At 35.7% G+C, this 15821-nt stretch overlaps 1 protein-coding gene across 6 annotated transcripts in view; it reads right to left on the reverse strand.

Moving 5' to 3' along the window:
• Nucleotides 1-15821, reverse strand: part of TMEM232 (transmembrane protein 232) — a 139526-nt gene that overhangs the window by 60991 nt on the left and 62714 nt on the right. For all 6 annotated transcript variants that reach the window (XM_087885945.1, XM_087885943.1, XM_087885944.1 and 3 more), the window contains one exon: nucleotides 13222-13400. In XM_087885945.1, the coding sequence (XP_087742071.1) occupies nucleotides 13222-13400 (179 nt within the window). The remainder of the gene's footprint in view (nucleotides 1-13221; nucleotides 13401-15821) is intronic.

A 15821-nucleotide genomic window follows, 5' to 3' on the forward strand; every position in this document is an offset into this window, starting at 1 on the left:
TGAGTGAAAGTGATTTGAAAAAATATGGCGCTCAGCATTAGAGTTAACGAGCCAGCAAGTGTGGATTGGTGAAGTTATCTTGCTTTGTTACAAAGTTACCAAGCTGCTACAAAGTTGCTTCGCTTGTAACAAGAGAATAACAGAGAAATTTCTCCTTTTTCAATACTGGACTTTGCTTTACTTTGGTTCTTATTTGATTAAATCTGGGGGACTTTTTCAGAAGTCTTTGTGGAGGTGGGAGAGGAAGAAGAACTTTCTTTTTTAGTAAAACCAGCCTACGTGGCAGGATGGCCTCAAAGAAGCAGGAAGCGAAGGCAACAGGAGGTGGATCTCCCACACATAAAGCACAGCCTCCCCCAGTACAACAGATACAGACTCAGAAAAAAGATTTTGATGTGGGAGATTTAAAAGAATTTATTTCTAAAACTTTGGATGATAAATTTCAAAAATCTCAACAGGAGATAGATGATAAACTTCAAAAATCACATCAGGAATTTATGCAGGAAATTAATGAAGTTAAAGATATGGTGAAACAGAATCAAAACAAGGTGACCAAAAAAATATCAGAAGTGGCGTCTGGCCTGGCAGAATTTATTATGAAAGTTGATTCTAAAGTTGAAGAACTTAAATCAGAAGTTAATGTTAAGATGAAAGACAATGATTATAAAATTGCTGATGTTGACAATAAAATGCAAAGAGTTGAAAATAAGATTGTGATGGTACAATTCAGGGCAATGGAGTTTGCCATACGGCTTCAAGGAATTCGAGAAGAGGAAAGACAGGATTTGAGACAAGTTTGTTCTGAGGCCCTGGCCAAGATTCTACAAGTTAATCCTGATGTGGTTTTTCACAAAATAGATAAAATTTACAGAGTGAATTGGGTGGCCAGACAAAGACAATTGCCCAGAGATGTGGTCATATATTTTACAGATAGAGAAATAAGAAATGACATCCTGCAAAAATCCTTTTACACTTCTGTGCAAGTGGGGGGCTCACGAATTGGAATTTATAAAGAATTACCTCCTAAAATGCTGAAAGCTAGAAAAGAATTTGGCTTTCTTGTTAAGGAATTGCAAAATTTACAGATACCATTTCGGTGGGACGCCCCAGTTGGTATAATTTTCAGATACAAGGGAGAAAGATATCGCTTGAATACCGTGGAGAAGGCAGAGCACTTTTACACTACTATCCTTAAGGAAAGAACACCATCTCCACGTACATCTACAGTTTTGGAGATTAAGGAGAGTGAAGAGAAGCAACCTCAACGAGAACTGCAAGAACAGTCTAAGCAGGAATTAGAGGAAATGCAAGGCGCAGAAGGAGGTTTTCTGGATGAGCCTTTGCTGGAATCTTCTCCAATCTTGGACCCGGTCCGGATGATTGAAGTTAAGGATCAACGTATAACTCGAGCTCAATCTAAGTTACTTAAACAAAAGCAACAACAACAACAGGAAAGACAAAACAAGAAGGCAGTTAAGAGTACTGCACAAGAGACTGGAGCCATGGGGGGAGCGAGATCGAAGCTTTCGGATGACCTTCGATTATTCTGCTCTTTGCTCCAGAAAGATGGAGATGACGTTTAAGTGTTTATCTTGGAATGTTAATGGGTTGAATTCAGCACAGAAAAGGAAGAAATTATTTACATATTTGAAACAATTTAATAATGATATAATTTGTTTACAAGAAACGCATATCACAACTCAAGATCAAAAATATTTGATAAACTCCAAACTAGGAACACATTTTATATCTTCAACTTCGCAAAAAAAGAATGGTGTGGTTATTTATGTAAATAAAAAGTTAACAGCTAAAGTTATAGAAGCAGATGAAGATGGTAGGTTTGTAGCAATTGAATTGTTTACAGCAAATGGCCAAATTCTTCTGATTGGAATTTATGCTCCCAATCAACAACAGGACCATTTCTATAAGATGTTACATACTAAAATACTGCAATGGGACTACAGATCTATTTTAATTATGGGAGACTGGAATGGAGTAATTGATTCTAAATTAGATAAAAAGAGTTTGGCAAAGTCTAGGATCAGATTACCACAGACCTTTTTTGACATGAAAGAAGATATGGAACTAAAAGATGTTTGGAGAATACATAATCCAAAAGAATTGGACTACACTTTTTTTTCTGACAGACACAGATCCTTCTCTAGGATTGACTTCATTTTGTTGACAGATGACTTACTTGTTAAGACAAAAAGAACAAAGATTTTTCCAAGAACTTTGACTGACCATAGCCCAGTATGGATAGAAATTGAGATGGATAAAGTTGAGAGACGTTCTTGGAGATTAAATGAGAACTTGTTTAGATATGAAAAAAATACAACAGAACTTAAAAAGCATTTGAAAGAATTTTTTGAAATAAATTTGAATAAAGGTACCCCAATTGAAATTGTGTGGGACGCAAGTAAAGCTTATATGAGAGGGGTACTTATCTACATGAACTCTAAACATAGACTGTTTCGACAAAAGAAAAGATCTGAACTGGAAATAGAAATAAAGAATAAAGAACAGTTACTTATTAAAAATCCAACAGATGAAAGAATACGCAGTGCTATAAAATTTTTGAAAGACCAATTCCAAATGCTTATGACGGAACAAGTTGCAACAAACTTACAATATGCGAAGCATAATACATTTTGTAACGCTAATAAACCGGGCAGATGATTGGCTTACACATTGAGGAAAAAACAAAGTATACGGACTATTGATAGTATTGATATTGGAGGGAAAGAAATCTTTCAACAAAAATTAATTAAAGAAGCTTTTGTGGACTATTATATCAAACTATATGCCAAAGAGGAGGTGCAGAATGGACTTATAGAAAAATATTTAAACGATAAAAGAGTTACAAAAATTACTGATCAACAAAAGGAAAGAATGAATTATCCTATAACAGAGGAGGAGATAATAGTAGCAATTAAACAGTTAAAAACAGCCAAAGCTCCTGGCACGGATGGTTTGACCGCAGTGTATTATAAAATTTTGCAAGCTGAAATGGTGGGACAACTCAGAGATTTATTTTGCAATATTCAACAAGGGGGTAAAATACCCCCATCATGGACAACTGCTTATATATCTTTGATACCAAAAGAACAAGTCGGTCCTAAAAAACCAGAGAATTATAGACCAATATCTCTTTTGAATACAGATTATAAAATCTATGCGAAAGTATTAGCCAACAGGTTGATGCCAGTAATCCAAAAGGTGATTCATGATGATCAAGCGGGATTTATTGAGGGCAGACACATGAAGGATAATGTAATGCAAGTAATAGATTTATTGGAATGTCTTGAGAAGAATAAACAGATTCCTGCAGTGCTGGTCTTTCTGGATGCAGAGAAGGCCTTTGATAGAGTGGATTGGAATTTTCTACTAAAGACTTTAAAAAAGATGGATTTTGGGGATCAATTTATACAGGCGATTTCAGCAATTTACCAAGAGCAAAAGGCACAGATCATTATTAATGGAAGTTTGACAACAGAGTTTAAAATTGAAAAAGGAACAAGACAGGGATGTCCGTTGTCCCCACTTTTATTTATTCTAACATTAGAAGTCTTGCTAAATACAATACGGGACTCTAATATCTTGAAAGGTATAATGATTAGGCAAGAGGATTACAGAATAAAGGCATTTGCAGATGATCTGGTTGTTACCCTATCACAACCAATGGAATCAATAATCTTGATGAAGGACATTATACAAGACTATGGTAAAGTTTCAGGTTTTAGACTGAATCCAAAAAAGACTAAAATGATAGCTAAAAACATGACACAAGATCGCAAACATGAGCTTGAAAGGAGGGCAGGTTTTGAAACTGTACCTAAGGTAAAATATCTAGGAGTTCAGGTTGCAGAATCAAACATGAAATTGTTTCAAAATAACTATGAGGTGTTGTGGCGAGAGGTGCAGAAAGACATGGAGACTTGGAAAAAACTGCAGCTGTCTCTACTTGGAAGAATAGCAGCAGTTAAGATGAACATTTTGCCAAGATTTCTTTTTTTGTTTCAAATGATTCCGGTGCTTAAAAGTGATAAACAATTGAAAGTCTGGCAAACTGGACTCAATAAGTTTGTCTGGAACGAGAAAAAGCCGAGAGTGAAATTGAAAATTATGCAAGATGTTCCAGAAAGAGGAGGTCTTAAACTTCCAAACCTACAGTTATATTATGATGCAGCAGCTTTAACTTTAACAAGTGATTGGTTTGGAAGTAAAAAGGCTGGAATATTGAATGTAGAAAGTTTTGATCTTGAATTTGGATGGCATGCTTACTTATTTTATGATGACAAAGTTGATAAAGTATTTAAAAGTCATATACTTAGAGACTCGTTGATGAGAGTTTGGAAGAAGCACCGACTCAAATGGGATTATAAAATACCGCTATGGCTGGATCTTAGTCATACTTTGCGGAATACAAATATAATGTCACTCGGGGGGGGTTATACAAAGAGGTTCTTTTTACAGATGCGGGCAGATGGCAGTTGAAGACATTGCAGACACTGTTGGACGAAGGGATTAATCTAACTTGGTTACAATATAATCAATTACAATTGAGATGGAAACAGGACCAAAAAACTGGTATTATGTTGCATGAGGAAGAATTGGTTAGACATATAAAAGAGAAAGGTCCAATGCATATCAAAAGGCTTTATAATGTTTTGCTAGAAAGGGACTCAGAAACTGAATTAGTTAAAGATTGTATGATTAAGTGGGCACAAAATTTTGAAGAACCAGTGATGTTGGAAACATGGGAAAAAATTTGGGTTCAGAATGTTAAATTTACACAGTCGCAGAATCTGAGGGAAAATTTTTATAAAATGTTTTATAGATGGCATTTAGATCCCAAAAAGTTGTCATGTATGTACCCTAATGTTCAGCCAAAATGTTGGAGATGCGAATGTTTGGATGCTACGTATTATCATGTTTGGTGGACCTGTAGGAAAGTTAAGGCTTTTTGGATAAAAATTTGGTGGGTCATGCAGAATGTTTTGAAGAAAAAAATTCAATTCTCTCCACAATTGTTTTTATTGGGTATAGTTAAGGGTTTTACATCGGGTGAAACAAAATTGATATTGTATATGATAACAGCAGCAAGATTGTTGATAGGTAAATATTGGAAAAATGAAGCTTTGCCCACTATTGAAGAATGGACTTTGAAGATGGCAAGTTTTGCAGAGATGGCGAAGATTTCAGCATACTTAAAAGATTGTTCACAAGAGACTTATGAATGGGAATGGAAAAGGTGGATAGAATATGTTCAGAACAAATATCAAACTAGAAAGTATCAAATAGCTTTTATTTGAAAATAATGTATTAGAAATATTTTAATGAAATGAGGTAAAAAGAAAAATTATACAGGGGAGGGAGGGGTTCAAGTTTACACATAAGTGTCATACTAAGGGTTTTTGTGTGTGTGTGTGTGTTTTTTTTTTTACCAGTTATGAGTATATTATAGGGAAGTCTGGGGGGAGGGGAGGGTTAGGGAGGGTTAGGGAGGTTGGGAAGTTTGGGAAGTTTGGGGGGGGGAAAGGGGTGAAAATGTAATTGTAAAACTTTTGCAATAAAAAAAAAAAAAAAACTAGACATACCCAATTCCAGCAACCATTCTTTATATTTTTTAGCCTCCAGTCCCCTAATCATCTTTGTTGCTCTTCTCTTTCTAGAATCTAAACATCTTTTTTACATTGTGGCAACCAAACTGGATGCAGTATTCCAAGTGTGGTCTTACCAAGGCATTATAAAGAGATTGTGTATGGCAAGGAAGTGTTAAAAAAAGAGTACTGGCAAAGAGACAAGCAGTATAATGGGCAGGCAGCCTGGTGACATTGTTCCCCACTGAACCCTGTCTCTTCATATTTGGTGGTCCTGACTGTATTTAACAATCAGAGAAAGATGATTTTCTGGACAATTCATGACAATCTTAGTTTCTGAATTTGAGATTAATAACACAACACTTACAATAGGCTGAAATCCTAAACTAATTTTCAGGCTGTTTTCAGTCAGATCTTTTAATATGTGATGTGCATGGTTGGTTATGGCAATTTCATGGAGCATTAAGATCTTTTCCTCTTAGTATTTCTTCTAAGCTTAACAGTAAGTTACTCAAAAATTTCATTCATTTATGTAATTATATATATATTTCCTATATTAGATAATGGTTGCGCAATGTTCCTTTTCCCTAATTCACACTCTAGAATTAGAAATAGATCAAGATGCAAAACCCTATGTGTGTCAATGTAAGTCTTTCACAGTTAAATGAAACAAATATATTAATTTTCATGTTCATCATAAAGTTTAATATCTTACTACTATTGTTATAATAGCACTTAGCAACAGCACTTATATACCCTGCTTCACAGTGCTTTACAGCCCTCTCTAAGCAATGTCAGCATATTGTCCCCAATAATCTGGGTCCTCATTTTACTGACCTTGGAAAGATGGAAGGCTGACTTAACCTTGAGCTGGTGAGACTCGAACTGCCGAATTGCTGGTAGCCAGCAGTCAGCAGAAGTAGCTTGCAATATTGCATTCTAACCACTGCACGACCACAGCTTTTTCTTTCTGAAGGATTTTCCACATTTACACTAAGAATTACTTACACGTCTCATCTTTTATACAGTATTTATACACTCAGATATATATGAATATATTATTATGATTGTAAGCAAGAGGATCCATTGTAAGTCACTGTTTTCAGTGCCATTCCAACTTCAAATGGTCGCAAAACTAATGGTTTTAAATTGTAAGGTTGTTTTTTTGTTTTGTTTTGTTTGATTTTTAGAGAGCTCCTAAATTAGTTATTAAGCTAGAATGAATGTTTCTTTTAATCAAATGGAATCAGAAGAGCAACTACCCTTCTGTTTTTAGGTAGCTTCATTATTCTCTTACGAATGGGATGTAGATAAGCCATCCAAACTACCATAGCACCAAATGGTACCAGTTTGCTCATTACAACTGGGGGGGGGGGAGAGAATAGGCTGTTTTTTAAAAAAAAAGATACAAAAAATAAAGATATGAATGAACCTGCTGACAACCTAAGCTCTACCCACTGCCCATGGGAAGTCCTGATATATTTGGCAAAATACCACATAATTGTAAGGGGATAAATGTTGTTATTTCAAAAATGAGAAAAAGAAAGAGTCACCAGTCAATCTGACACTGAAAGTTGGAAAATCCTAGAGTAGGTCATAAATTTGTCATTCTGCAAGTGGCTTGAAAATGAAGCAGTGATTATCAGAAGTTAGAATGGATTTGTCAAGAACTGATTTTGTCAGGATAATGGTATTTCATCTTCTAGCCAGGCAAATCGCCTTAGAAGACTCTGATAATGCTACAGGTATAATACATCTTGGGTTCAGCAAAACATCTGATAAATTGCCATATTAGATTCTGATAAGCTAGCTAGACAAGTATAATTTCGATATTTTGTTTATTAGAGGGAGCCATACACATCATGTAAACTATATTCAAAGCATGTTCCTCATCTAAATAAAGTGATATATAAAGTGGGGTTTAGTTCTCCTTGTTTTCATTAATCGTTAGGAAGAAGAGATGGAGGGAATGCTTCTAAAATTTGCAATGACACAAAAGAGGGCAGGTATCTAATAACCTATAAAACCAAATTCAAAATTATCTTGATTGATTAGATAAGTGCTCTCATATAATAAAATAAAATGTAACAAAAATTAGTGCAAAGCTTTTCATCAGAAAAAAAAAAATCCAAATCCATTTGTACCAGATGGTGATACGTGACTTGAAACAAGATCTTAGAATTGTGGCTGAATGAATGGAATGAATCAGCAGTATAACATTTCGCCATAGAGTCCAATGCAATTCTAAGCTGTATTAATAGAATTATATTTTCCAAATCCCAGGATGCAGTAATTCCACTATATTCTGCATTCAAAGTACCGGTTTGTTTAATTCTGGGGATCACATTTTAAAGAATTTCAAAGAAAGTGGTTCAAAGGAATACAACAAAGATGAATCAGAGGCTGGAAACTAAGCTTTATAAAGTGAAAAAGGGGAAATATGATATGTCAGCTTCAAAAAAGACAACTTTTTTGAGAACATTCTCAAGTACTTTCATCTGTGTCACAAGAAAGACAATCAAGACCTGTTCTATATTAATTAGGATGAAATTAAAGCCCCTTTCAACTATGTTCTATGAATACTAGTAATACATTTTCTAAGTCAGTGTTTCTCAACTTCAGCAACTTTAAACTATGTGGACCAGGGGTAGATTCTACTTACCTTTACTACCAGTTCACAACGGGATCGCATGTGCACGCTCACTTCGCTCACACATGCGTCTTGCTTCTGCGCATGTGCAGATCACCAATGATGACATCCGGGGCGGTGGGCAGGGCCTCTTGCCGGTTTTACTACTGGTTCTTGCGAACCGGTCCGAACCGGGGGCAACCCACCACTGGTGTGGACCAACTCCAGTTTGTTGGGTGGGAAATTCTGGGAGTTGGCATTGCTTATGTCAACACATAGCTTAAGGGTGCTGAGGTTGAGAAACACTGTTCTAGTTAGTTCTATGCAGACGAGTCCTAAAAAGAAAATTTTTAAAATTAGTTCTAGTATTCATATGCAATGAAAGGGCTCCCATATTGCATTGCCCAGCAAAGAGAAAACACTGCTCCTTTCCACTCTTATTAAGACAGTAATTTGGAAGAATTAGGAAAACACTTCTAGTTCCCCTAAGTTTATAATTCCCCCAAATCCCAGCCACAATGAACTAAAAGAGCCTGCTTTTTCCATAAAAAAACCTTGCGAGGTATGGTGAACTAAATACATTTCTGCAGAGAGTAGAGACAACAATCATGGCAAGGCCAAAGAACTGATGAATAGACAAGACTCTAGACTCTCCACGCAAGAAGAGAACAGAATATCATCGTGCTCCTGACAGCTGTTTCTCAAAAGGACTACAGGACACAGTCTCTTGTGGGTTTAAACACTGGGAAACAAAGAGATTAGCCATCATCCTCATAACAGCTCTGAAGTCTTTTAAATGGCATTGGGTTTGCTAAACTTACTTTCTAATCACTTTCATAAATTATTTATTATTCTAAGGCTGTTAGAGATCTTCAGAGTGACATATTTGAAAAGCTACCTGGTGAGTCTACCTTCCTTCTTGAACGAAAGAAAAATTAATATAAATATAAGAATTTATATTCAGCAAATATCCAGCAAAAGGCTGAATATGATTTTGATTAGAGGGTTATACATGAATTAAGAGTCCAGACAAATTGCAAACCCTTAGACATTTACTATAGGATTTTGGAAATAATTAAATAAAATGAATGGCATCCTGTGGAAACCAAATTGCTTTGTTTATATCAAGTCAGAATCTTGAGACATTATGATTTCAGAAATTGGTCACTAAAAGGGGATGACAAATTCCATTCAGACCTTGCCTCCTCCTTTTTTTTTTTTGGTTAGTATAAGGATTTACAAAATGATACAAAATGTTAAAACCTTTAAAATACTTCAGGAGATTTTCAAAGAATGGGCCAAGACATTAACATCTATAATATCAGAAATGTCATTAATAATATCTGCTTCTATGGACAGACTATGCCCAAAAGAGGTTAAATCTGATGCAAATTTAAGTTTGTTAAAGTTTTGAAAATCAAAGTGGAAATGCAAATGATAGACCAGAAGAATGATCTGGATAATGACTTTTACTGGATTTACAAGAGATTTCTTAAAGCCTCAAGAATCCTTTGCAATGGAAAAAGAAAAATTGAAGAGAGGCCAAATCCCACAACGTCATATGGATGAATGAAAAGTGAAGATTGTTGGACGTAAAGGGAAAGAATATAAAGTTGGTTGATTTGATCAAGCTTATAATAAAATATGTTTATGAAGCTCTGGTAACACTTTATAAATTTTTGGTTGAACATCAGGCCTGAAAAGTTGATGATTTATGGACGAGGGTATAGATGTTATGGGAAGAAAAGATATTTGCTACCTTATAGAGTTGAAGAGTTTTCAAATTTGCTTTCATTTGTGATGAAGCTCTAAAGTATTTTTTATGTATTTTTTTTAATCTTCTATTATTTTTTTATTTTTTTAAGTTTTTTATTTTTTCTATTTCTGCTTTCCTAGTTACAAATACAAAAATGTATTTGGTTTTACTATTGTAACTAAAATTAAAAATATGAAAAAATAAATAAAATTTCAAATCACAAAGTAAAATCCATTTAGTGCAACCAACCAGCATATAAAAATATGCTCTGCTGCCATGCCTTAGTAGTGAATTTTACCATGGAAGGTTGCTTTTTCAAGCATTCCTGTTCTTGGATGACTAGGCATGTAAAACAGGGTAATTGGCTGGATTTAGTATTTCACAGTATGACTGACTGGATAAAATGGATTTAACCCTATGCATGGCTGGATCTATTTTGTGCTAAATTTAACTTGCTAGAACTTAATTGGCTAAAGGTTAATTGTCCCACTGACCCAAATAAGCTGTTCCCCTCTTTTTCGGAGATGAACCTACATTGTATAAACTGAATTTTGGTGCATAATTTGCATTTATTCAAATATCCAGGCAGGGTGCTTATATAGGAGTACCTAGAATGACCAGCAGGCAAATTTCTCTATCTCTACAGCTACATTTAAATATTTTAAGTGTTTTCCTTTCAGTTCAATAAATCAGACTTTGTTATCTAATTTCCTAAAATAATAAGAACAGGCAGAATGTTTAATGTATAATTAAATTTTGCTTATAACAAATTTATCTTCCTTATCTGTTGGAATTATAAATTGTATTTCTCCAATGTCATTTAACTCTATGAAAAATAAGATCTGATTTCAAAAGGAAACACATATTCTTTCAAGCTGCCTGACATTTAATGCACAAATACACTACATACATTTTTTTTGTCCTTGTGAGTGAGAAATATTGCCCTATTTGGAAATGATATGCTATTTCCACAGCATTTATATAAGCATTACATTATCCTTACATGACTTTTTGTGAAATGCTAACATATACTTTATTTCTGCTTGTGTCTTCTCAACTACTCTAATCATAGATATATAATCTATATATCTAAAACATAGATATATAATCTTTTATGGAAAGCAAAAAAAAAGCAATATATAGTAGGTCAATCATTCTTGCCTTTTCTCACATGCAGGGTATTTAATATTTCTAATAGCATAACATTTTAAACTATATGGCCAGACACTCACCAGGTGACTTGACAGTTCAAAACAATTTAACTGTTTTTAAACATTGCAGCGCTGGTTCCAGTGACTAAAAAGTACTGAGAAGGCTCATGGAACAAGTCCAGATATGCATACTTTTGTCTATAACATACATCCCCATTCTTTTTATACTTTAAAATATTTTTAGACAATGCTCACATTGCTCATAGTCCAGTATTCATTCCATGTGAATGATGTGTACTGCTTTGGATATTTTTAAAATATACATTTCACTGTTTATATGCTCTTTTATTTGTTTATATGCCTTCTCTTTATTTCTTCACTATAAAAAAACCACATGTAGGAAAAAATAATGCTTAAATTATTTTGAATAGTTTTACTATTCAGACTTTGGATACATACATCTATCTGTAAAATATAAAAAAAGATCACAGCTTTGGGGCAAAATAAATGCTTTGCAAATACTCAGTTCTTCAATCTTTTTGGAGCAATCACAATTGCCATTTGGGATGGCATGAAATGGGGACCACTCCGAAAAATGGGGACCTGTTCCTGGGAAGGCCACACAGAAGATTGGCTGCTTCTCTTTCCCAAAGACAATCTTTGAAAAAGGTAAGTGGACCAATATGTGACAGGAGTGGAGGAGGCCCAAGAATGGAGGACCCAGCTGGCAGGAAGCAGAGCAAGGGGTAACTTCAGGGGGTGGGGTAGGCCCTGGGATATCCAGGACAAGTCACATGTGAGCTAGGTAGGTGCTGCAGTTGCAGGCCTGGGTCTGCGCCAGGCCACTCAAGGTCTCTCCCATCCCTGAGGCACCCCATGTTCCGCTTAACAACTACAATAAGGAGAGCAGGATTTGTGGTTAAGCAGGGCAATCATATAATTCCTCATTCAATGACCACTACAACTTATAACCATAATGATCAGGCTCTATAACAGTCATAAGTCAAGGAATGCCTGTATAATATGCTCATTCTAGTTTATACCCTGTTTTATCCTAGTGGTCTCCAATCCAAATTCACCAAATCCAACTCTGCTTAGCTTCCAAGTTCGGACAAGATTAGTCAAGTGTTGCCACTTGCTAAAATATTTAAATCAAAGCTACATTTGCACTATAAGCTTTGATAGTTTGTGAACAGGTTGAAAACCATCGTCCCTTCCCTGAAACTATAGGACACAGGAATTATACTGGGGGTCAGGAGCAAGAGATATGTAATTATGTCAAGTGATATGGCTATCTCATAGAAGGAAACATAGCCCAAACAAAAGGTGAGAACTGGTAATTTTCATAGCAGGTGATCCAGAAATTATAGAAAACAGGACTACGGCTAAAAAATTCCCTATGCTCTCTCACTTTCACCTCGTTATAGTGGGGGCAATTTGTATAGCTAAATCCTATTCCAATGAAAAGCAAAGCAAGAAATCAATCTTAGTCACATGCTCTATAAAACAAATACAAAATTGAAAAAGAAGTTGGGGACATTGGCTGAAAAAAAAAGAAAGATATTTAATAGAAATAAGTGATAGCTTTGTTTAGGAAAAGAAATCAAATATTTTTGCTCTGTTGTATTCTGTGGAGGGTCTACAGACTGGGGTGAGTTATAAAAGTTGTGAAATAAATAAATATACAGCCTTATAAAGTTGCATAATATGAAGGAAGATATGAAGGAATACCAGCTTTCTTGTAGTAGTTAAGGAGTTGATCTAGAACAGGGGTGTCAAACTGGCAGCCTGCGGGCTGGATGCATCACACGCAGGCCATGTCCACCCCAGCTCTGCAAATGTGAAAAACATCATGAAACATCACATGATGGCAACATGATGCCGCAAGTTTTACACTCGTGGTCTAGAAACAAGGACACTGTGAGTTCTCGGCCTCCCTCAGCCAGTTGGGTGATTTTAGGCCAGACTCCTCCTCTCAGCCTAACTCAATTCACAGGATTGTTGTGGTAGGGAAGTAGGAGACAGCTGTTGAAGTTATAACATTATTTAGACAATGATTTAAATATTAAATTTCAAGCTTACCTCTGCTACTTTTGCTGCATCCAGGACGCGATCATCCTTTTCAGTACCCTTTTGTTTTTGTAAAGTTCGCCAGACAGCATTTCTTAATCCTTCTCGATTCACATCTCCCAAGAGTTCACTACGCAGGATAACAAGATTGTAGATCACACCGTAACGTATAACCCAGAAGGGATCATTATCTGAAATAATGGTAGACCAGGGTACCATAACATGACTGCTCAAAATATGAGAAATGTTTTCCTGATCAAATCAAGAAATCCACATAGACTAGAATTCTGCTTTAAAAGCAGACAGCTGACACTTCTGCAAGCTCAGGCCAAATTTAGACATGTCCTTTAAACAATTATGGAAAGCATTTTACCATGTAAGTAATTCAATTAGCTGTTATTGCTTTTAAAAGGCATTTCTCTATGCACTGAGCCTTTGGTGTAGAACACTAGCATCCTAGCAATCATCTTTCTAGTCCACAGATGGTTGTGATGCTACTGCTAACACAGAATTGTTCAATTAATGTTATGACTTTTGAAAGAGTTGCCAGTAAAGGTAAGCCAGAGGAATTTACAGGCTTTTGACAAAAGCAACATCACAACATGTTGTACTCAAAACAGGTCCTAGCCTGGTGCCAAAGTCAATAAAGACCACAGACACGAGAAATGGCATTTTCAGCTTCATTTATTGGTATACTCCAGCAAAAGGGTCTCAGCAGCTAAAGGAGCAAGACCAGAGATGCTACCGGTTCGTTATCGGTAGTGTGCGGGTGCGTGCACTTGTTTTACAAGCGTGCGGTGCTTCTGCACATGTGCAGAGTATTTTTGATGACGTCTGGGCGGGTGGGCGGAGCCTTCTGCCACCACCGAACCAGGGCGAACCGGTAGAAACCCACCCCTGAGCAAGACCCCAAACAATGCACAAACACAAATTTTATTCAGCTATGATTAAGAAAGTTAACACCCAAAGAATCAAATATTGGTTCCTTGACACATGTTTCTTTTGATCCGTTTCTTCTACTTTACCCTCCTTTTTCTAAAATCTCATCTTTATGTTAATAAGCTTTCTTATCAAAAAAGGTGCATTTTTTACTATTATAATAAACTAGAGGTTACCAAAGTTTATATATCTACATGCCTTAGCTAGCATCCTTCTAACAAGTCCTTCTAACTTGTAACTTTTGTGTAACTTTCTTGTTGCTAGGCAGTAATGTCCCACTGTTGTTACACTCATTACAGCTGCAACTTTCTGTGTCAGCAATTCCTTTAACAAACTTTTCTAATTCCAACCTGAGTCCTTTAAACGTTAAACTGAACACTCCAGCCTTCAGTGAAAAGGGGGCAGGACTTACACTATGATGTTGCTTACATCATTCTACTTCCCTCCCCCTTGACTTTCACCATTGGCCTGGCCATATTACAGCAGAAGTAAAAAAAGTAACAGCGATCCCTCTGTAACTACTTCCAGTTTAGATAGTTAGTTTAGAATACATTATTTCCCTTTTAAAAAAAGAATCCAGATGATTAATATCTGCACTCTAGTGTTTTTCTACTTCTATTGTTTGATAAACCAGATTTTAAAAAATAAACCAACAAAATGTCAGTGCTGGCTTTTCAGGTGTTGACTTTCAAAGAACAATTGAAGCTATTTATGATGGTCTGGCTTTTGCTTATTAACTTTTGGGGGGGTTCTGATTGCCCCATTTTTGGGGGGGTTTCTGATTGCTTCCAGTTCAGAGCAGCAGCATTTCTATAGAGTGATTAATAATATCTCATAACTCCCACTCACTCAGTTCCACAAGGAAGAGGGGTTAATTATTAATTTCTTCTATTTTTTTTCCTTCCATTGTACTGCAGAATAACACTGTTTCACCAATTACACTAATTAAGGTGCAATTAAGAAGCAATTCATGAGCAATGCTACTGCTGTGCTGATCAAGAAGCAATGAAATGAAACTGCATGGAAGTAAACTAATCATTCTACTGTATTTTCTAGCTTTCATGATTTATTTTACAATTGTACATTGTTGTAAATCATTTAAGCACTGCCAGTATAATAAAAAGGTCAGTTACACGCTTTTAAAATAATTAACACTGCAGAAGAATTTTGGTGAATGATGCTTAGATTTGTGTAAGCCAGTGTTTCTCAATCTTCATTAATTTAAGATGTATGAATGTCAAATCCCAGAATCCCTCAGCCTCATGATCTATTGGCTGGGGAATTCTGGGAGTTGAAATCCACACTTCTTAAATGAAAATGGAACTTTTCTAAACTTCATGTTTAATATGCAAAGAGTTAACTTCATTAATCTGTTGCAGCAAAAGTAGCCAAGAATCATGTGGCATTTTTAAAATTATTACAAATTCATTACAGAGCTCTATAGTCCACAAAAGTGTATGCGGTAATAAATTGATTAGCCCTCAACAGACACAACATTCTGTTATTTTAATTCCCTTTCCAGTTGAATGCCAGAAAGCAGTGCCTCATCAACGTTAAAAATGCCTCATATGAAAGCGATGGTTATTTTTCCCTCACTTCTGCCATTGGGCTCTTTCTGTAGCCTTGCCAATGTGCTTTCCTCCCATCTTCAAAATGGGGAAGAGGTAAACAGC

Source organism: Pantherophis guttatus, chromosome 2, assembly GCF_059756535.1.
Source record: "Pantherophis guttatus breed Tessera chromosome 2, ASM5975653v1, whole genome shotgun sequence".
NCBI lineage: Eukaryota > Metazoa > Chordata > Lepidosauria > Squamata > Colubridae > Pantherophis > Pantherophis guttatus.